Genomic DNA, 26,845 nt, shown 5'->3' on the forward strand with positions numbered 1-26,845 from the left:
TGACAACATTCAGTTTCAAACACAATATAAGGAAAAAAAGCAAATATAAGTGTAGATAGTTACTGTGTGCACAGCATTTTCACCTCCTCTGAAGAAAAGCAAATTGGGCACGAGATATGCCAATGAGTATATCAGAGGGGTCTTAATTTACCACATCATGACAGGGTGGACAGCAATTTCAAGGACACATGCAAAATGATTTATATAATATTATGAAAATAAAATAAAAGTTATTAAAATGATTTTGTTAAACAACCTTTTAAAGACAATGACAGTATTTCAAAATCTTTTTAATTTAATCTAATTTACCAACATTTTAGACTCACTGAAGTTGTCTGCAGTGTGTGGACATGGCAAAATCACATCCATTCAATGAAAGAATGACGCAAAAATTTACAAAAACATATTTCAAAACACTGATAATTCTACCTGCATGTGCGTAAAGGTTTAACAATTATATCAAAACATCAGACTTTCTTTATTGCACATTATGTCCATATAATACTGTTCAATCATGGGACATCAAAGGCACTTTTTAGTGATAATGACCTAGTGGAACTAAAACATGAAGTAATAATGGATACTTTTATACTTAAAGGGCACCTATTTTACCCATTTTCAGCATTTAATATAAGTTTGTGTCTCTAGAATGTGTCTGTAAAGTGTCAGCTTAAAACACCCATCAGTTTATTTGTTATACCCGTTAGATTTCCTGCTTTACACACTTAGTCTTAGTGGATTAAACAAGTTTTTTAAAATTGTCTTAAAAATGTTTAGAGTCACAACTGAGATGGATATTCTGTTGGTGCAATCCAGAATACCATGCAAGATGGAAAGATATAGAGATTTTCTGGTATGATGAGTTCCCCATTCAAGCAACCATTGTGGATCAAAAATTAATAAAACAAGATAATCAATGGATCAAGGTAACCTTAAAAACTTTGTCTAAGATCATTAAGGTTTATAACCTAACAGACTCGATGAAGGTTTTGAAATGGGCTTCATACGACTCAGACTTCAAACCAAATACTTTAGATATGCGTTTTAAAATATGGACTAGGAAAGGGATAACAACTTATTCTTCAATTATGGATAGAGGATATTTATTAGATTTTAATTCAATAAAAGAGAAATTTAATTTAGACTCCAAAGACTTCTTTAGATATCTTCAGCTCCGACAACATTTCTATCAAAACATTAAAAAAGACACTGATGGGGATACCAATAAGAGTGCTCTGGTGAAATTATTCTCCTCGGCGTATAAGGCTGAATCAATGTCAAAAAAAATAACTAAATCATATAAATCACTGATGGACCTACAAGGGGATTCATCTCTGTACATTAAAGAAAGATGGGAGAAAGAAAGTGGCATTATCATTTCAAATCAGGATTGGCTAAATGTATGTAAATTACAATGGGCTACTTCCCGTTCTTCATATTGGAGAGAATTTTGCTGGAGAAATATTATTCGATTTTTCCTTACCCCAAAACAGAAAATGTCATTTCATGGAAACTCAAATTGTTGGAGGCATTGCGGCTCACAGGACGCTAATCACTTCCACATATTTTGGGGATGCCCTAACATTAGAAGTTTTTGGAAAGAGATACATAATACTTTAGAATATATCTTAAATTTTTCAATTGATTTTAGCTTTGAGATACTTCACCTAGGTATGCTTTCAATGGATTCCTTGGATAGAAAAAGTAAATATATGTATAGAATTATCCTTGCTTCAAGTAAGAAAGCCATTACTAGATGCTGTTACAAACCTAGTCCACCACAAATACAAGATTTGATAGATATTTTGAAAAATATATTCATTATGGAAAAAATAACATACAATGTACACAACCAAACAGATATATTTGTCGACTTGTGGCTCAAATGGATTGAATACATTACTCCCATTCAACCAAATGTTTTTCTTTTATAGAGTTTTAAGACTTATTTTTACTGGTTATACTGCCCCTATATGTGTGTATGTGTATGCATGTATATGTGTGTATGTATATATGTGAGTTGTGTATGTATGTATGTATGTATATATGTATATGTGTATATACATATATTTTTTCATATATATCTTTTTTTCTGTAAATAGTTTTGATTAGAATAATAGAAAATAAGGCAGAGGAATATGTTCTGTTGCTGTCCTGAAGAAATTTGTGTTTTCTCTTTGGTCCCTGATTGGGGAATTTAAATTGTAAAAAAAATGTAAAAGTGGCATATGTATATTGATGTTGTGAATTGTATCTCTCAGCAATAAAAACTTAAATATTAAAAAAAATGTTTAGAGTAAAGGTTTTGATCAACTCCAAATACTGAATTATATATATATATATATATATATATATATATATATATATATATATATATATATATATATATATATTTATATATATATRTGTGTGTGTGTGTGTGTGTGTGTGTGTGTGTGTGTGTGTGTGTGTGTGTGTGAGTGAGAGAGAGAGGGAGAGAAAGTGGAAAACGAGCGAGAAATGTATCAAGAAGTCATGACTGCAACAGCAAGTAGCAAAAAAAAAGCGAAACAAAAGAAAAGACCTTTATTTTGGCGTGATGTGACATCATAAGTCTGCGCCGCTCTTGCGCTGGATTCAGCTGGAGAAAGGTTTGTTTTAAAGCGTTTACACTTATATAAAGCGATAGATTAAAGTTTTAGGCTTTTTTCATCTAATGCTAAATTATGCTGTTAATGCATAATGCTGCTGTTGACAACATTACTTGAACACTATGTAGTATTTTACTCACAGTAATGAGGGCTATTGTTTGAATAAACTAAATAAACAGAAACCGTGTGTAATAGGAGTTTTAATGAAGGTTTAATTGATTAAATAGCATGATGTCATTCCATTCTAAATATACATCACTATGTATGAGAAACGGAGTACTGGTTTTAATCAGCTCATTCTTTATAGCTCTGACTATAGAGGTAAAGTTGGTTTTATATCCACACATTCGTTCATTTATAAGTCTATACTGTTTACCATGTTACTTTGAATATTCCATTTGAATTAGCATGCAAGTATGACTTCTTAACAACATTGTTTATTGGACTGTGAACAATGCTGTACTTTGATAGTCATTGGCTGCTAATATGATTTTGCTATTTAGAGTTTGCAAATAATGCTTTAATGAAATTATATTATTAAGAGAAAAGTCTGAATGTGCGAATATAAAACCAACTTTACCTCTATGCTTGGACATACCTGATTTCTTTTTTGTAACTGTTGAAGCAAGTGTTGAATAGAAGTTATTTTATTCCTGTTTATTGTTTTATTCATTTTAAACAGAACATTTTTATTGTTTTGTTCATTTAAAACAGGATAAAGTGTCCAAACACAGAGGAAAAAATTCTGCTGAAGCGACTGATCTCCACACTGTTATAAAGATGGCGTTTATTAAAGAGGAGAGTGAAGATGTGAAGATTGAAGAATCATTCACAATCAAACAGGAAGATCTGCAGAAACAAACAGGTTGGTTTCATTCTTAAACACAAACTCAGTCATATAGCGGTAAAGTTTGTTTTATATTCGCACATTCATTCATTTAGAAGTCTCTATAGTAGCCGCGTTTCCACTATTGTGCCTAAAGCGAGCGAGCCAGGGCGAGCCAAGGCCAGTGGCGTTTCCACTGTCACTTCCGGGGCCTAATCGGGCCAAAGCGGGGCTTTCTTGGGGCCAGCAGCCGGCCTTTTTCGGGCCGCTGAATACCTTGGGCCAAAGAGGGCCAGCCGGGGATTCGGGGCGGAGTGAAAGGAGAGGCGGGCACAGTTTTCCGATCGCACACGAGTACATGCGACAAACAAATAAACAAATAAATAAATAAGGGAAAGAAAACATCTGGAACAAATTATAGGCTGGGGTCTTTTTTGCATATGATCGCCCTTATGTTTCTCTTTTAAATGTAAGGCTGTTGCATAAAATGATAGTTTTTATAAGTGACTTTTCTTTGCTGCACCTCTTTGATGTTTCAATAACGCATAATAATCTTTACACCATATTAAAGACACAGCAGACAGTAAAGGTTTTCAAGAGGTTTTGTCAAGTTTAATAAGTGTTTTTGCGCGTTTAGATGACTGTGTGTGACTGAGACAGAGGAAAAGAGCGCTCCATTAATAGCTCCAGTGATGCCACGCAGCTTTTTTCTTTTATTTTTATTGTTTTAATTTATTTTGGAGATAGTACACTATATGAATACAACAGAAAGACATTAAACTTTACAAATTTCATGTCCACTTTTGTAGGCTCAAAACAATAGTGTCATATCTAGATAAAATAGCCCTATATTGAAATAATTTAAATAATTACAAATATCAGATATAATAAAATCACATTAAATAAATAAACCAATATAAAACTAACAAAAGCTATAGCTATAACAATTAGGTACTATATCAAACTGTTTCAAATTTATATTAAACTTTCATTTTTCAAAAGCCTCTTTGAAAAAAAGATTTTAGATATTTTCTAAAAAAATAAATAAATAAACACAATATTATTTATAAAGTATTTGGATGCGATGAAATTTATCAAATCATGCAAACAGAGCATTTTCGGGGTGAGTGAACGCAGAAACTAGGCGACTTTTTTTCTGTCTTCCAGCTGCGCAGCACTGTTTAGACGGGGAAAACTGCAAGTTCAAAATGTGTTCTGTGTCCTCAAACAAGTGTGTATGTTTTTATATAACGTGGTAAAATTAAAAAAGGAAATTTTAAATACATAAAGAGCTTTATTAGTGCATAGCTGCTGAGCGCAACGAAATATAGGCTGTATTTTATTACGTGCTGCTCTTATGTGCTGAAACACTGAACACTTCCCTTAAGATATAATAAGCAACATCTTTAAATAAAGGGAATCACCCATTAAGTGTCATAAAGCCTATAGGAAAAAAAAAATCATGTTTCAGTTCTCTCCGAGCATTTGGGATGAATGTTGGACAGATTCGGTCTAGAGGATGTTATAAAATAAATTTTGTATCGAGTTATTAACGGAGAATTTTATATATGTGGTGTTATATTATGGATGTGTGCGCTCCCTGCGCCGGGTCCCTCTGTTGGTGGCAAGACCACTGGATTTCGATGCCAATAGTCGGTCGGCGAGTAAATGAATATGATGAATGAAAACACACAGGCATGTGCGTATAGACATGCGTTGTACTGCTGTACAGTAACATGTCATTTGTTTGTTTTGGTTGTCCTAATTTCAATAGTTTCGTGATGATGTGCTTTATCTGCATGATTCTCGCTGAAGTGGGCGGTTTGAGTGACGTTCGATTCGGGGTAGGGCTGCACGATACATCGTTTCAGCATCGAAATCGCGGTGTGTGCATCCGCGATAGTCACATCGCAGGAGGGTGCGATGCAAAAAAAAATAAAAATTATATATATAGGCTATATGTATTATGGGTGGAGCAGAACCCGAATATGGTATTCGGATAAGCACGAATAGCGTGTTTTTACAAATACTTAGGCTATTTCGAATGAATACTTGAAAAAAGATTTGTATTCGGGGAACAAGAAAAACATTATATCAAAAAGCTGCGTTTCCTCATGAGACCGCAGTACATGCCCGCATGAGTGAGTGAGTGAGTGAGTGAGTGAGTGAGTGAGTGAGTGAGTGAGTGAGTGAGTGAGTGAGTGAGTGAGACGTTCAGGAGTCGGAGGCAGGGTGAGGCCGGGGAAAAAAGGTAACTGAAGCATGATGCTGTTACACAACAGCAACAGAGAAGGCTTGGCAGAGCGAAAAATACTGCATTACTATTTTTGTTAAATATTTTTTTTCCATCATACTAAAATAACACGTGACAGAAGCTCACTCAAATGTGAAAGTTCTTTCAATAATTACTAACACTCCCGTCATTACTACTTTCAGAACATAAATTTTGATATTTTACCATATGAAAATGCAATGCAGTTATGAAAATTGTGAAATTAAAGCAATAGTGCAGAGATCTGGTCCCCGCGTCAGGTACGTCAGGGTGCACCTGTAAACTTTAAAACGCAGATGTGGAGGCGCACTAAACTTACACGTGAAAGAACTGGGCATTCAATTCATGTTTTAGTTAAATAATTCTTTAAATACAGCTCTCTTGATCCTCTAAAGGGGAAAAAATGCAAAAGAAATTTGTCTTTAAATTAATTTTAGCAGAGACGCAACTGCCTGTCATTTTCACATTCGTTTTTCAGTCAGGGATTAGGTCTATTAACCTAATCACAATGTTTTGTTGGACACTGTAGTCTACACAATAATCAATATTATATTTTATTATATACATTATTATTAAAACTAAACTATACAATTGATAAAACAAACCCCTTTTTATTGTTCAATTGCTTTCATTTTGACACCGCTAACAGTTGTAATAAGAAACATTACATTATGCAGAAGTTAAAAATACCTTTTGAGTTTAAAGATGATCAGCCTGTCAAGTCAAGTTTACAGTGTCATAAATGAAATAGGTAGCATGAGTAAAGGGGATTTGCCCAGCACACAACTTCTCGCTGCAGGTAAGCTGAATGATAATCTTTAAAAATATATATGCAATAGAAAACTTTAAACATTTCTGTTTTTTTTAATAAAAAGAAAAGAAATCAGGAGAGTAAAATATAATTTAAACCACTGGTCTGGCGCCGCTACTTCATTGTTTGTAGCGAGAAGAAGAAAAAAAAAAGCAGATGAAAACCTGGCTGGGGAGACGGTGACAACATGGATTATCTTCAGAAAGGATCACGACATTGTGAGGCGTTTATCATACAACGCAGTTCGTGTTTATAATCAATTATGTTAACTAATATTAATTCTCTCTCTAGACTTTGTTTTAGGGCTGGTTCTTGTCGGCGCAATATAGCCTCGGCTTATTACACGTACGAATCCAATTGTGAAAAATGATTAAGCGCTTGCATTTTTTATTTTCTTTTTTATCTATTTATTTTTTTAAAGTGGTGAGAGCATTATTTACTGGCAAACATGTTCCATGATCCCGTACATCAACAAATAAAGTAGCCTAAATTAATTGACCTTTCATGTAAAAATTAAGGAATAACTTAACTTAATTAAATATTAATAAATAAAACATCCGTATAAACGTAGGCCTACGTGTTTATTTTTGAACTTTCGTTAATAAAAAACAAAACTGTTTATAAATATTGTAGTTAAATATTAAATAACTTTAACTGCTTGACACCGTAATAATAATTAAACGTGACATTTTTTAAAGAACTTAACAAATAGCCTAAATGGCACTTTACTAATCAGTGTAATATAAATATTAATAATTATAAGTAAAAAGTAAATATTAACCTAGTAACAACATAAGTCAGATGTTTAAAAAAACGTAGGTTCTCTCCACCTTTTGTATTCATATTTTAAATTATTTGCCAGAAAAACTAACATGTTGACTTTGTCCGGTTTAAGTGAAGAATGGGGTTATAATGTTTCCAGCAATACACTGTCAGACGGTGTGCTTGTAGCAAAAATGCACAGACAGCCTGTTTAAATATTATAAATATTAAAACTTTTTTACAACCATGCGATAGGGCTTCTTGTTTCTGTTTCGCTGCCCCCATTTCTCGCAACGCAGGTTTCTCTACGCTGCGGGGCGGCGCGTTCTTAACTAGTTACCAAATATGTTGCTCCATTTGTCATCAATGTCTTCCATTTATCACTTTCTCTTTTTTTATCTGGCCATTTTTTGCAAATGCCTCTGCCATGCCTGGCTGAGCTGGGCTTTTGCATTTAGAAGACATGAGTTGATAAAGCCTACATGGCTTTTTTCCCTCGCCGTCAATCGCCACTGGCTTGCATGATGAGGGACCCATGGATCTGCGTATCGATGGATTTGCTCTTCAGTGTTTGGACTCTTAGCAGTGAATATTAAAACACACTTTAACACTTAAAAAACCCCTACAAAAAGCTTAATCTAAATTGATTCGTTCACCTTTCTCGGTCGGCATGAATCCAAAATGTTCCCAGATGTAAGATTTCGTTTTCTAACAAGATTCATGGTTGAACTTGAACTTGCTGAATCGCACCTAATGTTATATTCTAACAGATATGTAATACTTGGCAACATAACAGTAATTTGTGTTTTAAAGTGCGTGACGTCACGTACTACAGCCGGTGGCAACTGACCACGGCGGTGACGCGGTTGTCTCGGTGACCGTCACAGCTCTAAGTGTGTGTGTATATATTTTATTCTCACGAAAACTGATTCAAAAAATTTCAAACATGAATTTTTAAAAAATGTTAAAATTAACATTTTGTTTTTGCAGATAATTGTAACAAAGTCTGGAGCATTTGTCAACATTAATTAAAACACATATAATTCAGTACCATTTTGAGCATAATTTCCAAAATTAGTAATAAAAAATCTAATTTCCGCAACAGTCTGCAAAATCGACTTTGTTAAAAAAACAAATTCACTTTGATATTTTTAAAAAAGGGATTACTAACAGTCATGTGGAGTTACTTGAGATTTTAAAATAACATTTATATTTTAATTAAAAGGGTTTTTATTTTGATTGTTTTTTTGATTGTTGAAACACCATACAACCGACAAGAGTTTTTTTTTTTATATATATATTTTTATAAAACCTGATGTATTTTCAAAATGATGTGGCTAACCTTAAAGGACATAATTGGTAGATTAGGCACATGCATTGAAAAGCAAACAAATAAAAAAATTATAATGAAATAACACTTAATGAACATTGGTTGCGGTAATGATAAATAGTTTCTAGAATTTAGGTTTATTATTTCACCATTGATTTTAAGTATACCACTTATGAGATTTTTTCAAAAACATTTAATGTACAAAAAAAACAACAACATTGAATTTCAAAATTCAATTTTATTTTAAAGGCTTTAGAAACAAAACTTTAATTTCAAAGAAAATTTTTCATTAGCTTTGATAAGCTGAAATAAATTATCATCCTCGCTATCTGGTGTGGTCTTTAGTACAGCTTTGTACTATTTGTGGTCTTAGCCGGTCAAAAAGAGATGGAACACCTGTAGAGTACCAACTGTTGTAAATTTATATTTATGCAGACTGCAAGACGGGCATAGCATGAAGGGGGTGTAACTTGTACAAGAGGCATAACTTAACGTTATGGAGACCTACATCTCAAAACTATGTTGCCGGCAAGATAACGATGTACATCAGTTTTTAACATCTACACCTTCTCCACACCTAAACCCAATTATCCCAGATATTAATGTACAGCCACAATTTGTGGAGGCTTTTATACCTGATGCACTCGAAGAAGTCATCAAGTTGCTAAATTAATTAATATATTATTTCAAGTGAATAGGTTTATATAACAAATTTGGAGAAAACTCATGAAAACATTTGCTGAAATTGTTCTCTTGTTAGCATTTCAGCCATCTTCCCAATAAAATCTCATTATGACATCTCGCATGGTTCAAAGGGATGTCGTTAACTGCTAACCTCTCTAGCTTACTATAAGTTACAACCCCTTTTTAGTTACGCCATCTGGTAAAAATAAATTAATTAATAAATACATGCAATGACATGGTGTAATCACTAGGTTCTATTATTACTACCTCTACAATGCTGCTTGTCAATTCCTTTCTTGTTTTGGAATTACTACGGAATTGGGACTTTGAATATACATCTAGACCAGTGGTTCCCAAGAGGATAAGCATTGGGAGAGGATAAGCGTTGAGGTAGAAAAAGGCATAAAAATGCTCCACTATCATATAGGGCTGTACAATTAATCGAAAATCGATTATATACAATTAATCGAAATTCGATTTCAAACGATTATAAAAAAGCATTAATCGAGATAAACGATTATTGCATTATATACCGCCACCTTTCCAGTTGTACACGTGGAAGCGCGAAAGAGCGCGTGCTTTTGTGTGTGTGAAGCACGCACACTCAGTCAGAAGCATGCGGCCGGTCAGCATTCACTCTCATTCGCACACTGAGACGAGCAGAGGAGGGCAGACATCTAAAGTCATTAACGTTAGCACTTTAATGGTCAAATAGGTGTCAAAACACGGTGTTTAGTAATTATTTATATTAACCCTCATTTGTGTAATAAACAAACGAGTTGAGAATCAAAAGACATGTGAAAGAGAAACCAAAGAGACAGTGAGAAATATTCCTGCTCCCGCCTGTTTTTATGATTATTAATCAAACAACGAGAAAATCCCTCACTAGTCTTGACTAAAGGACTGCTGTAGCTAAAGTGTTTTTCTTACAGTGAAGATGCTTAAAGCAAAGTTATTTTTGTTCTATTGTATTTATCTCTCTTTCCTTTGCAGGGTGGAAAATAACTACGTAAACACTCAGTCAGAATTATTAGCCCTCCTGAATATTAGCAACCCTTTTCCTACCAATTTCTGTTTCATGGAAAGAAGTTTTTTTTTTTTACTTATTTCTGAACATTATAGTTTTAATATCTCATTTCTAATTACTGATTTCTTTTATATTTGCTATGATGACAGTACATAATATTTCACTAGATATTTTTCAAAATACAAGCATTCAGATTAAAGTGAAATTCAAAGGCTTAATTAGGGTAATAAGGCAAGTCATTGTATAACAGTAGTTTCTTCTGAAGACAATCAAAAATATTTATTGCTAATAATATTGACCTTAAATTGGTTTCAAAATATTTAAACTTGCTTTTATTCTAGCTAAAATAAAACAAATAAGCCTAGAAGAAAAAATATTATAGGAAATACTGTTAAAATTCCTTGTTCTGTTAAACATAATTTGGGAAATATTTATAAAAAAAAAATTCTCAGGAGCGCTAATAATATTGACTTTAACTGATAATCGTTTTGAATAATCGTGATTACAATTATGACCAAAATAATCGTGATTATGATTTTTCCCAAAATCGAGAAGCCCTACTATTATACATGTATTTTTAAGTACCAATATATATATATATATATATATATATATATATATATATATATATATATATATATACATATATATATATATATATATATATATATTATCAAAACACATGCTTAAAATTCCAACATAACAGTAAAAATAATTAAAATAAATAACTTTAAAGAATTATTTAAATTTTGCTCACTCACGCAATGTGCTTGTCAATGTGTTGTAAAGGCAAAATCAAAACAAAATCGCCAGAGAAACGTAAATGCAGTGATTCTTCAGAGGCGAAGAAAAAGATTAGACAGTATGACAAAGCCTACCTAAATTTATTGAAGGCCAAGACAAGTTAAAACTGATTAATTTATATTTTCTATACATATTATATATTAATATTACACAAATAAACACACACATACAGTATATATATATATATATATATATATATATATATATATATATATATATATATATATATACATATATATATATATATATATATATATATATATATATATATATATATATATATATATATATATATATATATATATATATATATATATATACTGGCCTAAGAAAAAGGTTGGGAACCAAAAAGGTTGGGATCTAGACAAGCTAAAATACTTCTTTTTAACAAGGCTTCGATATTTATTGTTTGACAAGGTGATTTGAAGTGTTAATTTTTTTATTTTGATTACAGTAAATACTACATAGTCTCCACTTCACTTCCTAATCTGCAATTGCCTCTCTGAATATCACACTAACTGTACCCAAAAAAAAAAAAAAAAAAATAATTCTAATACTACTAATACTTCCCTTCTTAGACTTTACAGACCTGATACTTGCCTATAGCACTTATTCATTGTTGCTCTTGGTTGTGTAAATTGCTTCCTTGTCCTCATTTGTAAGTCGCTTTGGATAAAAGCGTCTGCTAAATGACTAAATGTAAATGTACATATAGCTATAAAAAGACTACAGGCTAAACTTTGAATGATTATAAGGCTTAACTTTGTATGATGCAGTGTGTTTGTTTTTCACACTTAGTGTTATTCACCATTCACAATTATTCACAAGATAATCTATTAGAACAATTCATTTGTTTTTATGCTGAAATTTTCATGATATGATAATTTGTTTAAATTACAACACAACACACATTCAAACATACCTGGACATGTTTCGGTAATGAGAATTTCAGTAGAAAATGCATTTAAAATGATCATAATTAAATAAATTATGTTGAAATTACACATTGTGCTTCGTAGAGAACAGTGTTGTCTTTATTCTAATGTTTTTTGTTTTACCAAATTACTAAGTTTTATATTTAAAATCTTAAGTGCCATGTTGTTTTACACGCATAGATGGAACTTGTTCAGACTTGCCCAGTGCACTATAATGGATCTCTCCTCACACTGTTTATTTCTTCGAAGTCTGTCATTTCTTCATGTGGTATTGCTGTGAGTTAATAACTCAGTAAGTAACCATGTTCCTTATCATTGTAGATGTGTTTGATTGATTGTCATAGTCTATTTTGCTTTAAATCGTCTCAGGAAAAATATTACAAGTGTAAACATTTCCTGGGGGCTGTTCCAGAAAGCAGGTTATGTGACATACCCGCGTAAGTTTGAAAGTAAGTAGGTGGATAACCTCAGCTTTGGTTTCAAAATCGAAGGTAACTTCTGGGTATGTTAAGTAGCCATAGCAACTTGCTCTCTGAACAGAGTTTGTCTGTTTCAGAGAGTTAACTGAGCATTGCGTGCTCTTTTGATGAGAATATTTATGGACGTAGAAGCACAGATACAAGTTTTTTTCATTGTGAGAGGGTTATAAGTGCATAGTTCTTTTCATAATCAAATTTATAATGTATATTTTTAAAAGAATCGTTAATGTATTTAACAAACCTTTTGAAATCAAATATGACAAACCGCGGGTCTGCGATTATCGCGATGCAATAAATATTGTGATATATTGCAATAGTTTGTATTAGTATGTGTGTCATGTTATATTGACAACTTGATGAAGTCAGCAGACAAATTAAAATTCCTATTTATTTTCTATTCATTTCAATTCATTAGAACTGCACTGTTCTCGAACAGAGAACTCACAGAACTGTATTAAATGTAGGGGTGTCAAAACTAATCATTTCTTCTGTGCACCGTGATGCAGACGCGGACAATTCGGTATCGGTTCAGTAATAATCATAACCGTTTATTACTGACATCATTTACCTCGTATGCGGTCTGTCGCGAAGAAGGCGATCGCGAGTATTTACAACGCTCTAACTACTTAAAACTCAAACTGTGCACAATTTCACTGTGTGTGGTTGCTGGATCAGTCTTTCACTGACATTTACAACAAAAGCCCCTCTCTCTTTCGCTCTTGCTCTCTCACACTCACACAGTGGCCCATTTGACCTGCTGGCATGGCTTTTCTTCTCCTCTCGGCTGTTTTACACCATTACTGCTGGATAAAGAAACGAGCGGGTATCTGCAGAGTTTTCTCCACCGTGTCTATCATACATCAGCTGTGAGATCACCGCCTGCCGCTCAGTGTCACTCATCTGTGAAGAGCACAGCGTGCAAGAGCTAATCGCAACCGTTTTTGTTGAGGGTCTGACCAATCAAAGAGGTATAAGAGAACTAGACAAGGATCAAAAATTGAGCTGGATATTTATGTTTGTTTATATTATTATTTGCTTAATGCTCGTTTTATTTAAAGTTACAGTTTATATATCTGACTGTTTGTATTAAATGACAAAATTGTATTACAAATAATATATAAATATATTCATACATTTTAATACAAGAACTGCTGCTGTGAAGAAAATATTAAACTTTGTATGAAAAGCACCGTGATGCACCGAAATATCGAATTGAACTGAATCGATGGCATGATAATCGTAACCGAACCGTGAGAATAGTGTAGGTTCACAGCTCTAATTAAATGCATATTGTTATTTACACTGAACTAAAATAATTATGCCACTAAAGTCACATATAAATTAAATAAACAATTTATAAGCAAGTTGTTATGCTCAATGTAATCGATTAACCGAAAGGGTGCGTTTGTAACCAATTAATGGTATCAGTTAAATGATTAAAAATATTATTTTATATATTTTTAGTTTGACTGCATAAAGGACCGATCGAATGGTTTCTAACGGCCGCAAGTGTTTTGCACGCGGCTCATCCCTGAGCAGCAGTTTGTGTTGTCAAGACAACTAGAGAGAACTTTTAAAGAGCATGGTTTCCACTACAAAATATAAACATTATGCTGTGAAAACTGGTCGCACATGGGTAAATTGATGGCTTGCACGAAACATTTTACATGCAACAAACCGGCCAGCTGTGCTGCCACGGTCATGTTTGACGTGTTGTCTGTTACAATGACAGGACCTTCCAATTTATGTCCCATTCTTCCTAAGCAGTTTTCAGTAACTGCAATTTTAGTCGAGGCAAACAGAAGCTTGTTGATGATGTTATCCAGTGAAGTTTTCCTTGAATCAAGAGGTTTCGTTGAGGTCGCAGTGCCACTAATTCATCTGCATGGTGTCTTGTTAAGTGATGACGCAAGTTCGTAGTGTTTCCCGAATATTTTAAGATAGATTTGCAAAGCTTGCAAATGGCTTTTTTTTTTCTTTCTAATTCAGCACTCTGTTATAGTGTTAAGGCCAAAGTGCAGCCACACGTCAGCTCTAAAAGCTGGATGCTCCTTTATATTTTCCACTATGCTCACTCTTGCTAACTGCTGGTACCATACTACTTAGCGTTTTGTTGATAGCGAGTTAGCAACATCTACTGGAGCAAAGGAGGAGGTTGTTTGGCACAACATGAATCGATACTTCAGGTTGGACTAACGATACACGATCATGAAATAAATTATCGCAATAGATATATCGATATTTTTGCACAGCCCTATTCCTTGGTCATAAATCACTGCGTGTCATTACACAGCTGACTCAGAGCACGCCAATAGTGTAGTGGACAGTGCGTCGTTAATGAACAACGGAGCACACAGTGGAGTGAGTTCAAATCTCACTTACAGATCTTGTGTTTTTCTCTCCTTCTGCACCCCTCACATTTTTCTGTATAACATTACTAGAAGTGGCAGCTTTGTCTTTCGTAGGAAAATATGTCCATAATTTAAGATGTAGGACGTCGTTAATATGCATACATTCACGCACACACACCTACATTTTTTAATATAATTTTTTTCAGGGTTTCCAAATGCTATTGTGTGCATTAATTGCAGCCAGTTTTAAAGCTCCATCTGTCACTAAAGGACACTTATAATATGAAATCTGTCCATAGTATAAATGTGCAGGTAAAACTTAATTTTCTGTCCTTAATCTTTTGGTGTTTCAACTATTAAACTCATTACTGCTTCCACTTACCAGCTCATATGTAATGACCCCACCTCACCACCATGTTGTGGCTAAATGGCTGATTTTCAGGAAGTAATTATTCAAGTGTATAATACAAATATAGTAAAAAAAAAAACTGTGAAGCAAATGTTGCTTTACACAATGTTTATTTTTATTATATTTGTATTATACAATCAAATCATTACTGGGCACTACATTGTTATTTGCTGGAGGACAAAAGATACCAAAAGATATCCTTTTATGGTGACACTCTACCTGCAGCCTGACCCAGAGGAAATCGCAGTGACCCAAGCAGACAAAAGAGATGGAAGAGTGCTAAGAAGTATAATTTGTCAAAAAACTGTTTAATCAAATAGTTTGGTCTGTTCATTTCTCCATTTCCTGAAATAAAATGAATGATTTTTTTTTTATTACGACTGCTTTATACACTCACCTTTCAACGTGTAACATTTTTCATATACATATTTCTCACCTTAAGGTGATGCTCAGGTGACTTTAACTTTGAAGATGGACCTTATGCTACTTTAGAATTTAAACATAAACCGCTCCTCCTTTCTCTCTCCTTCTCCGCTTCACACACCCCTAAACTGCAGCCCAGTCCCGTTAAAGGACCTGCACATTTTACAACACGTGTAAACATAACGGATGTTTGTAATCTGATTATTTGTTATTGTCAACTCGTTGCTTGCCATGTGTTGTTGATGTAAGATTGTATTCAGTTTGATCAGAATATTCATATTGATTATATCAAGCGCGTGTGAGTGCTGTCACCACACACACACTGTAGCACGGGGGAGAGGAATTGCAATTTACAGCAAGAATAAGCGCATAAGCGTTGTCTGATTGACAAGCAGCACCTACACGTGTTCAAAAGGATGAATCTGTGCCGCATTTTCTAAATGTACTAAATCATACTATCCGTATTTAGCTGTTCACTTGTACGGTGGCTCTAAACTGTCAATACACCTCTAAAAAAGGCTTTTTCGGACATGACATTTGTACATGTGTACATTACTGTTTTATTCAAGACCATTTGAGCTGGTTTCGGTCCTTAGCTCTTTCATTTTCATCTTATTTAAATATATTTTGCTTGCTTCATGATTAAATTCCATTTTGTTATTTAACCTATTGTTTTTATGCAACAGTCAAGTTGCATGTTAATTTGCTTTTTGAAGAAAAGGAATGATGGATTGTTTGCATGCTGATTTATGTGAAATGGTGAATTTAGGTATATAATCACCTTGCAATTTTAAAGTTATAGCTTTTTTGCTTTGAGTAAAGACTATTCAGTTCATAAGAGCAGTTCAATCTTTTAAGAAGTTTGCTGTATAAAAATATACCATTTTGAAATATCTATAATTATTGGCCTTGACATATCGGCTATCGGCCTCCAAGTCTGAAGAATTATCGGTATCGGCCAAAAAAATCCATATCGGTGCATCCCTAAATAGAGGCCACTGGAGAAAAAAACAGCCATGAATATAACAAAAAGGGAGTTAATTTGCCGAGAATTTTTTTTAAAAGCATTTTCCAAGTGATGGGGAATTCATTGTGTCTTAATGAATTTATTACTCTCATTTACATGCTTATGAGTGATTTCAGTGTTGTTGTTGTTATTATTATTTTCTATTGTATTTTATTTGCAATCAAATAAAAAATGTTATAATAGAGGCCAATGGAGCATTTTTCCAGAATATTTTAAAATAAAATGTCCCCAAATATTAGTCCATTTGCTTAAACACCGAGAACGTTTTGGCCAAATTAAGCCTTACAATCACCCCAGAATGGATGGAAATGACCCAATAGCACACAAGGGGAAAGGTGCTATTTCAGCCTTTATGCAGATGCTGTACAGGTATGTCTCATGTCTGCGAGACTAATATTCAGCTGTTACTCCAGAACCTTTTTTCTGATGCGTTTACCAGTCAGGCACACAATGAACAAGTATTCCCTGTTTGCTTTACAAATTTTAGAAAAACATTTTTTAGTAATTATGATTATATAAAAAATAATAAAAATAATTATTTACAGCTTTCAAATATGTCTTATCAATATGACCAAAATGACTTTTATGATCAATTATGTAAGAAACTCTGAAAACTGGATTAACACAGTTTTAATTTACTATAACTTCTATTTTAAGCGGCTTTGACACAGTTTACATGGTAAAAGCCCTAGATAAATAAAGATTAATTGAATTGAATCTCCTTAAATGTGTACACGCTAATGGACTGAATAAAATATGATCTGATTTATTTTACATTTTAATGTGCATCAAAATTTCAGTATGTGTAGCCAATGTTTCCAGTGTCTTTTCACTTTTCAGCTTTTGATGAGATTTTTAAGACTTAATGAAAACTAATGTTTTATTTATTTTTATTTCAGACCTAATTGGAGAGAATGAGTGGAGTAAAGAAGAGGAACATCATGTCAAAATTGAGGAAAAAACTCATTTACAGACTGATGGTATTTTGCAAAGTAGAGACAAGAATTGTTTCACCTGCACTCAGTGTGGAAAGAGTTCTGGAAGAAAAGGCGATCATAAGATTCACATGATGATCCACACTGGAGAGAGGCCATTCACATGCACTCAGTGTGGGAAGAGTTTCAGCAAATCATCATACCTTAATCAACACATGATGATCCACACTGGAGAGAAACCATTCACATGCACTCAGTGTGGAAAGCGTTTCACCCTATCATCATACCTTAATAACCACATGATGATTCACACTAGAGAGCAACCATTCACATGCACTCAGTGTGGGAAGAGGTTTAACTGCTCATCATCCCTTAATAAACACATGAGGATCCACACTGGAGAGAAACCATTCACATGCACTCAGTGTGGTAATAGATTTAACTGCTCATCACACCTTAATCGACACATGAGGAGCCACACTGGAGAGAAACCATTTACTTGCACTCAGTGTGGGAGGAGTTTCAGCTGCTCATCAAACCTTTATCAACACATGATTATCCACACTGGAGAGAAACCATACACATGCACTCAGTGTGGGAAGAGTTTCAGCCAATCAACACACCTTAATCAACACATGAGGATCCACACTGGAGAGAAACCATTCACGTGCAGTCGGTGTGGGAAGAGTTTCAGCCAATCATCATCTCTTAATCAACACATAAGGATCCACACTGGAGAGAAACCATTCACATGCACTCAGTGTGGGAAGAGTTATAGACGCTCATCAACCCTTAATAAACACATGAGGGTCCACACTGGAGAGAAACCATTTACTTGCACTTGAGTCGCGCTCACACTGGACTTTTCTCCCCATAGATTTCCATATATACGCAAGCAAATGCGTCAGACCAGAAATGCAAGTTCGTGCATCAAGTTTTCACTGCATTGCAAAGTTCAAGCTTGGTGAACTCTGATCTGCGAAATCGCATCACTTGACAGTGTGAGACTAATGGGAAATCAAAACATGACCTCTCTGGACATATGTAAATTATGGACCAATCGCTCATTATGTCTAATTGTCTTGTTTAATCCCGCCTCTTTTGCAGCACTGTATAACAGAATTCTGCATGCTCAAACTCTAGTGTGACCGCAGCTTCGGTGTGGGAAAAGTTTCAGCAACTCCTCAGACCTTAATAAACACATGAAGGCCCACACTGGAGAGAAACCATTGACATGCACTCAGTGTGGGAAGAGTTTTAACCAATCAGCAAACCTTAATAATCACATGAAGATCAACACTGGTGTAAAAGAATATGTGTGCTTAAATGTGAGAAGACTTTTATTAAAGCGCCAAAATTGAAACTGCACCAGACGATTCACACTAGAGAGACCGTACAAGTGTTCACAATGTGACGAGGTTTAATCAGTGAACACATCTGAAAACACAAAAGAGGATTCACACTGGAAAGAAACCGTACAGATCTAATCAGTGTCTACAGAGTTTCGCTCATTCGATGCAGCTTAAGAAACACGTGGACAAAAAGCTCCAGGACGGTTAGTTTGCAGTATACCAGGGCCTCAAGTTTAGAAAGCCCATTCAATTGTCCTGTTTTGCATCTTTTTTTGTAAAGTTTCTTTACTTTTAGGTTCAAGATTCTTTCTAGTTTACTACATTTACTTTTTTGAGTAGAATACAAACTTGATGAATATTTTATGATTTAGGCAGAGTGACAGGTATTACAATACAATATTAATACACTTTGATGATCACAAGACTCCAGATTGGCATTACTCATCAATGGGTATATAAAAGTTGCTGTGCTAGCTACCCCAGGACGCTGTGGCTACTCAGGAGTCCTCATGTCAAGACCTGCCATCTCATTGACTGAGATCTCGTTGATCTCATTCAACATTATAATTAGCTAATTGCAGTGGAGATATCGTATAATTAGAACAGGGCAGCGGATCAGCGATAAAGCAGAGATTGGCCTTTGCAGAATGGGTAGTTATGAGACGGCCAATAATGAAGAAAGTGCAAGAGTAGCCTACTGTTCAAAGTTTCAGTTAGAGGAGTCAGAGGAAAATCTGCCATCATCCTGGGAGAAACAAGATCGCTTATATCCACGACTGCAGCACCTTGCAAGGAGAATCATTCCTACAACACACGGTGCAAACGAACGCTCATTCACTGCAGTCTGCAGCTGGCTGCGTTTTAGAGGCGAGGCGGAGAAGGCGCAGGGATATAAAGACAGGGAGAGAGCGCTTTTTCCTTTGATCTCGTTTTTGGTGTATTTTACTGACATGATTATGATTTTCCTTGTTTATGCTTAACTTTCGTTTGGGTAAAATTATTTTCCATTACGTTTGCCCACTTTGAGAAATGTAGTGAGTTTTGCTCATTTTTATTTAGATTAATTTGTATGTTTTTTTTTTTTTTTTTGGCTCTTTCCTGACGATATTGAGCTAGCCTATATCTCCTCAAGTTCACTCTTACCTCAGAGTTAGGTGGAAAGGGAAGATGTCGTACTACTTCCATTTTGCAAACACGTAGAAAATGTATTGTTAAAGACATCAGGTAAGAGGTGAATGTCATCTTTGTTTATTTTATTCAGTATAGGGAAGTGTTGTCATTATACACACTGCGCTGAAGGACTTTTTTTCTCTTGATCAGTTTTTAGCGAGGTAAGGGGTAATTCATAAATTAGAATTGTTTTGTTATATTTCTTTCTTTTGTTTGGCTTCACTATCATCCCCTTACTCGAGTTTATCTAGTTTTTGTTTGTTACTTTGTTTGAATTTGCTACATTATTATATTATTTTTATTATTATTTTATTTCTCTTTTTTGTATATATTTGGACATTATTCTGCTTTCACTTTTTTACATTAAATCACTTTAGTTGGAAGTTCTGTTGCAGTCTTTTGCTTTCACCCTTACATTGTGAAATTACCATAATAATTCTTATGACTAAGTTTCGTGAAAGTTACGACACATAGGCGTGCGCTTTTTCTATGACACAAATTCTGTTCCTGTACTCCACTGGAAAACCAAAATGCTTCGACACAGGCGACCTAACACAGGGAGCTGCAATCTCAATATATGTGAAGCAGCCATCCTGCGTATACAGTAGTAACCGAGTGATCTCTCACTCAAGTCACTTGACATGGCTTGCACTTGAAAAATACTAACTTAAGAATATAATATTTAGAACAAAATCTCATCATTATTACTATTACAATTTAATCAAATGTAATGAAATAAAGATGTTTAAATTGGTTCAATTAGGTAGAGACAAGCGACGTCAACCTCAACAAGGGGTAGCGGGGGGCGCGAGAGTACCACAGTACGTCATGAGAGTTTCACGATACATATCGTGGTTGGTGTATCGCGATATTTCAGTTCGGTTTTAATATCGTTACACCTCTAATATTAATGATTCTCTTTTTTATTTGTCTGATTTCATCTCTCTTTTATGTTGCATTACCATACACTGTGTATAATTACTTTCAGAGAGTCATGAAGTTGGAGGCCAGTCAAGTACCACATGAAATTATTTATGTTGACAAGGCTGGGGATCTCGCCGTGGGAGAAACGTAATAGACCAAAGGACCACAGTTACCGTGCCGGGCCATAGAAGATATCAAGTGTAATGTGGATGAGAACATGTGGCAAAAGACCGGGCAGAATTACTTTGTTATATTATTATAACTGTGGTCCTTTTGCAAATAAAGTCAGTACTGCAGCAATTCTGTGTCTGTATTTTTTACATAAACTGTAAATTTTATAAAGCTATAATTTTATAAAGCTATATTTTATAAAGAATTTTTGCAGTAAAAGAAAATGCCTGCATTTACTAAACCCAACAAAACAAAACTGTTGAGAGACTTCAAATATAAGAGCAGAGCTGACACAAAATAATGCAGTTTCATTAATGTCAGACGATTATAATGATTTTTATTGGAAGAGAACATGTTAGTGTTTTGAACAATAATTTCATATTGAAACATGTTTACAGTGTTTTGTTAGACATGGTGTATTGTGTTTGCTTATTATTGCATTTTGAAAAGTAGTTTAGAGGTTTAGTTTACAATGTGTGATTTTGATAAAATACAGAGTTGATTTTAAAATCCTTCTTTTCACTTATAAAGCAGTGCACAATTCTGCCCCGGCCTATGTCAGTGAACTTATTAGGCCTTGTTCAGCTTGTAGACCATTAAGATCCCATGACCAGTTTCTTTTGTCTGTCCCTCGGCCTCGCTGCAAATCAAATGTTGATCGAGCTTTCTGTGTTGCGGCCAAAAGGCTCTGGAACAGTCTCCCTCTGAACATCAGGATTTCTTCTTTATTGGATGCATTTAAATCTAACTTAAAGACTTAATTTTACTCTCTTGCCTTTGAGTGACGCATGCATGTTATTTATTATTATTATTGTTGTTTTTTTTTACTTGTATTTTAGTATTACTTTTAAACAAATACATTACCTTGTATTTTAATACCAGTTTTTTTTTTTACTTTTATTGTCTAGTTTATTTTATTGTAAAGCACTTTGGATAAACTACTGTTATGTAAAATTGTGCTCTATAAATAAAGCATGCCTTGCCTCCAGAGTCCACTTCTTCTTCACAGGCCACTCGTTGGCCACTTCACACCCATGCCATCTCCTCCTGAGCCTGAATGGTACTTCCGTCAGAGGATGTTCTTGTGGGCACCGATGAGAATTTGGGGGATTCCTCTTAAATGCCCACAGTGTAGCCGGAAGATGCACCTATCAGAGATCTACCCAAAGGTCAGGGAGGTGATACCCACGATGCAGTGCATGCAAGTTACCATTGTGTCAATGGAGCCAGGACATTCTTTCACAACTGGACGTGGCACACAGGAACCTGTTTCCAGCAGTTCTTACCACTCAACTAGCCCTGGACAGGAAATGTGTGACCTTCCTCAGGCCAAGTACAAGCGGGAATAGTTCCTCCTACTTTCAGGCTGCTGTTGAAGAAGTCCACAGTGAAGAGTGGGCCCGACGGACTATCCAGTACCTCTCTGATTGCGAGCATCATTTGAAAAAGTTTGCCCAGGTCCAGTCTGCAACTGTACCTGCCTTTTCTGCACCTGCACCGTTCCGGCCACTGCCACTCCCCCAGTGGTTTGAGACTTTTCACTCCAATGACATTGTCAGGATGAGATAAAAGGGGTGATTACCTTCACCTATGGCCATATCCTGAAAATGGATTCTACAAAAAAGGTACAATACATGATGGTTTGACTAAAAGATTTATCTTCAGCAGTTGATGTAAATAATTAGAATAGATTGAATTTCATTGTAATCCTAAAAGTGTGTGTATTTGTGACAAATAGAAGGAAATGTATTTCGGGCCTACCAAAATGTATACTTTTTTATGGTTGATTTCCAGGTTACCAAAAAGCTGGCTCGTGCCATTGGGGACTCGGCAGCATGGATGATCAACATTGGGAATGAGCTTGGTCAGGTTTTTGAACAGTGTTCTTACAACAGTTGAAGTTGCAGGACTGGAGGAGCAGGGCATCGTCAGATGCTACCAGAATGCTGGGGAGCCAGAGTCTAAGGTCATCTATGTTGACCGGTATTGCTGCAGTCAGTCAGGTGAAATCTTATTAAATGTGCAGTGCATTTGACAAAAATTTAAATGCTTACTTTTCCTAATGATGAAAATCAATTATTAATTAATAAATACTGACGCCATCATTAAAATTGTATTTAAAACATTTGACTTTTTACATTTAAAAATAAACAAATATCTGAATAAAAACAACAAGAAAATGCAGTTTCTTTTCTTATCTGAATTTTTACCATAAACTGTAGTGAATTTCTGATTAAGTTTGTGTAATCATCTTGATAAATGTGTCTTTTTTTATTTGTAATTGTTTTTAAATTGTAAATGAAAATGAATTGTGAATTTTTTTTTATTTAATATTTTCCCTCTGACATTTATTTTTTCCACAGGTGCACTCGTGGTGCTAAATCTTTTCCGGCCATGGAAGTATATTGTCAGGCTAGATATCTTCCATTTTATGAAAAGATTCAACTGTGGCCTTACTACAGAGCACCACCCTCTCTATGGTACTTTTTGTTCAAAACGCTCCTCCTCCTGTATATTTGAGTGGGATCAGGAGGATGTGAAAGAACTTAAGGCACCCAAAAGAGGGGAGTGAAAGAGTAGCCATGGAGGACAGACTCTTACTGAGGCACAGCTCATGGCCAGCATCATAACCCTGACAGCATGGACCATGTCTGGGAGACACAACAAAAACACCTGGAGTGCATCCAGGACCCTCCCCATGTGGAGTTATACACAAAGACTAAATGTGCTTAGATGTGGCAGGGGGTCATCCTCACTGGAGAGTTTTCACCGCCATCAGTGTGCCTTCATTCCTGGTAAATATTTAGTGTTAAATTGCTATATGTTCTGTACATTGTTAAGTTTATAAGCAAATAAGTAAACTATTGCTATTGTTTCAGCATTATAGTCGTACCCTGGCCACTAACTGGATTTTGCTTCTTTTCATTAAATTTATTGATTTAAGTTGTTATCATGAAATTGACAACCATAGTTGTTTCTGTATTTTGTTACTGTTTTATAACATTTATAGTCATAACATTTTAGTTTTCCCAGTTTAAAATAACTGTTGACTGATTTTTTTATTTATTTCTAGGATGGGAGATGCAATGCCATGCACACACAAATGTACATGTTAGTGGGGTCCTCGAGATGGAACATGAGCCAGGAAAAAGAAGCTGTGTCGGTGACGGGGACCTCAAACATTAGGACATTTGATGTGTGTTTAATGTCCCATTTAAAAAGCATAAGCCAACGAGTCCTTGGTAGGGCTTTGATGCCAGAATTCACTATTCCAGGAAAACCCACTGGTAAGTGTATGTTTCAGGACAAAGCATTGGATTATTGCTCTCTCTCACTCCTGTGTTAAAGATGTGTTAAAAATATTACAGGTGAGCGCATTGCAGTGGAGTACTTGTTGGCTCAGTCCAGTAGATGAGACAAGTTGATTCCACATTAAAAATGACATGCCTAAAATTCCTGCAGAAGAGCCTGAAGAGGACAGTGAAATTGACACAACTGTGTGCCATGCAGCTGACATTGCAGCTGGTGATCCTGATCCTTCAGTAGCTGTCTTTGAAGCCCAGGACAGTAGATGTGACTTAAGGGGTGTTTCTGTATGGCGGCAAATCAATGGCAATATTAATCGAGGGCAGCGGTGATGTTTGCGCGCGAGGAGAAATGAGCTGTGAGCAGATTACAGGGCTACACGCGAGAAAACTACAGCTCTCGAGCGCACAGGGGATCTTCACGCGCGCGCTCAACTGATCGAGCGCGAGAAAAAAAAGTCCCGTGCGCGCACATCATTAACGGCGTGATCTTTTAACCTGCGTCCAGTCCCGGCTAACTTCCGGAAAGGTAGAGTAGCCAATAGCGTTAGAGATAACAAGTAAACCAAGTCCCGCCCTAGGACTGACAAAAATCCAAAATGTTTCGCGCGAGCAGAGAGAACTGATTGCACGCGCGCTGTAGGCATGACCTCGCTCGCGAGAGCGTACATAGTGCGCACAGATGATGATGTGCGCGCGCGGGACTTTTTTTCTCGCGCTGGATCAGTTGAGCACGCGCGTGAAGATCCCCTGTGCGTTCGCGAGCTGTAGTTTTCTCGCGTGTAGACCTGTAATCTGCTCACGGTTCACTTCTCCTCGTGCGCAAACATCACCGCTGCGCTCAATTCATATTGGCATTGATTTGCCGCCATATTTCTGGATGTGATGCGGTAGACAACTTGGAGGGGTACTGTATCTCGTCAGCCTCAACTGCACTATCACTGGTTTATCGACTCTACCAACGAGATAGCAGAGATCTTGCGGTTGTATTCATGTTTGGATGCCATTGACCAGTCCCCCTCTAAGTATTTGCTTAAAGCAAGAAAAAGGTCTTGGAAGGTCCTTGGAGAGCTTCACAGAAGCGCAGTGGCTCAGCCCCTGGTCAAAAAGCAGCTGAGAGGCAAATTAAATTGTAACATTTGACATTAGTCTTTTAATGCTGCCTATGTAAAAATTTAATCTATATGTCTAAAAAAACTATAATGAGACATTAAATACAGATCATACATATTTTATTCAAAGCATATTTATATCCACAGACTGTTCATGATTCACGGCCAGGCTGCCCAGAGACCTAATGTCAACAGGGTTTCAGAATGTGTGAAGCTGAAGCATTTGAAGGAGTTCAGGGAAGCAAGAAACAGGCCCAAAGACCAGAAGGGCAAAATCTTACCCATACCTTAGGCAATTGGTGATGACGTACAGTCACATTAAGCAACTGCTTGAGGACTGCAGAGAGATCCTGGACTAGACCAACTTGGTGCTAGTTAAAGTCAACACCACTACAGTGTCATCTTGGTAAGTCGGGCTTCTTACAATCATTTGAGTAGAATATAACTATCAACGATTGCTCTTCAGAAGCAAATACTGAATTAACATTTCCAAATGAATTTTTATATTGGTTGCAATAAATGTGCCAATGTGCCAGGTTTTTTCACAACAACTTTACACAGAACTGCTTACAGTACCTTATTGCTGTAGTATTAAACACCTCTTGATTTCTGATTGTTACTGGTCAGTTGTGAGATTGCAAATTTAGATTTAACAGAATTATGAACATCATTAACAGTAATGTATAACAGATGGCTCATCTGGGATCTGAAGCCAGCTTTTCTTTTCTGTCTCTTAAATCACACTGCAAACTACTTATCTTTATATTTATTTCTTTAAGTTATTTCCTGACGTTTATGTTTTAAATATAGTTTTTTCATTGTTATGTAGTATATACTTAACCATTCTGCTCACTTGCATAAAGAGTAGTTGTGCTCTCTTCAAACTTAATGTTTGTTTTTTTCTTTCCCAGGCTTCTGGACAGACAAAAAAAGAACTGAATGGGACACACTTCTTCAAGGAGTAGAGCTTCCCCAGCAGGTGGGTTTGGCGAATGAGCCACTGCTGATGCCTAAGGTGTCCCCATCTGCACCTGTTGAACATGGACATGTTCCAATCGAGTTTCATGAGCCTGAAAATCGGGAGGGTGGGGCAGTTCACCAACAAA

General features: G+C 35.5%; 2 protein-coding genes across 2 annotated transcripts in view; both read left to right on the forward strand.

Moving 5' to 3' along the window:
• LOC137490091 (uncharacterized) overlaps nucleotides 1–26,845 on the forward strand; it is a 392,659-nt gene that overhangs the window by 305,755 nt on the left and 60,059 nt on the right. The gene's annotated exons all lie outside the window — the stretch shown is intronic.
• LOC137490843 (uncharacterized) lies at nucleotides 2,591–22,310 on the forward strand. The gene is made up of 3 exons (XM_068219805.2): nucleotides 2,591–2,630; nucleotides 3,345–3,495; nucleotides 17,670–22,310. Exons 2-3 carry the CDS (start codon nucleotides 3,411–3,413, stop codon nucleotides 18,548–18,550), a joined length of 966 nt encoding a protein of 321 aa, XP_068075906.1. The 5' UTR covers nucleotides 2,591–2,630; nucleotides 3,345–3,410; the 3' UTR covers nucleotides 18,551–22,310.

The sequence above is a fragment of the Danio rerio genome, chromosome 4 (assembly GCF_049306965.1).
Source record: "Danio rerio strain Tuebingen ecotype United States chromosome 4, GRCz12tu, whole genome shotgun sequence".
NCBI classification, from domain to species: domain Eukaryota; kingdom Metazoa; phylum Chordata; class Actinopteri; order Cypriniformes; family Danionidae; genus Danio; species Danio rerio.

Coding starts and splice junctions, on each gene's coding strand:
- LOC137490843 (XM_068219805.2), top strand. CDS start 3,411: ATGGCGTTTATTAAAGAGGAGAGTGAAGATGTGAAGATTGAAGAATCA. Junction 3,496..17,669: donor AGATCTGCAGAAACAAACAG/GTTGGTTTCATT, acceptor TTTTTATTTCAG/ACCTAATTGGAGAGAATGAG.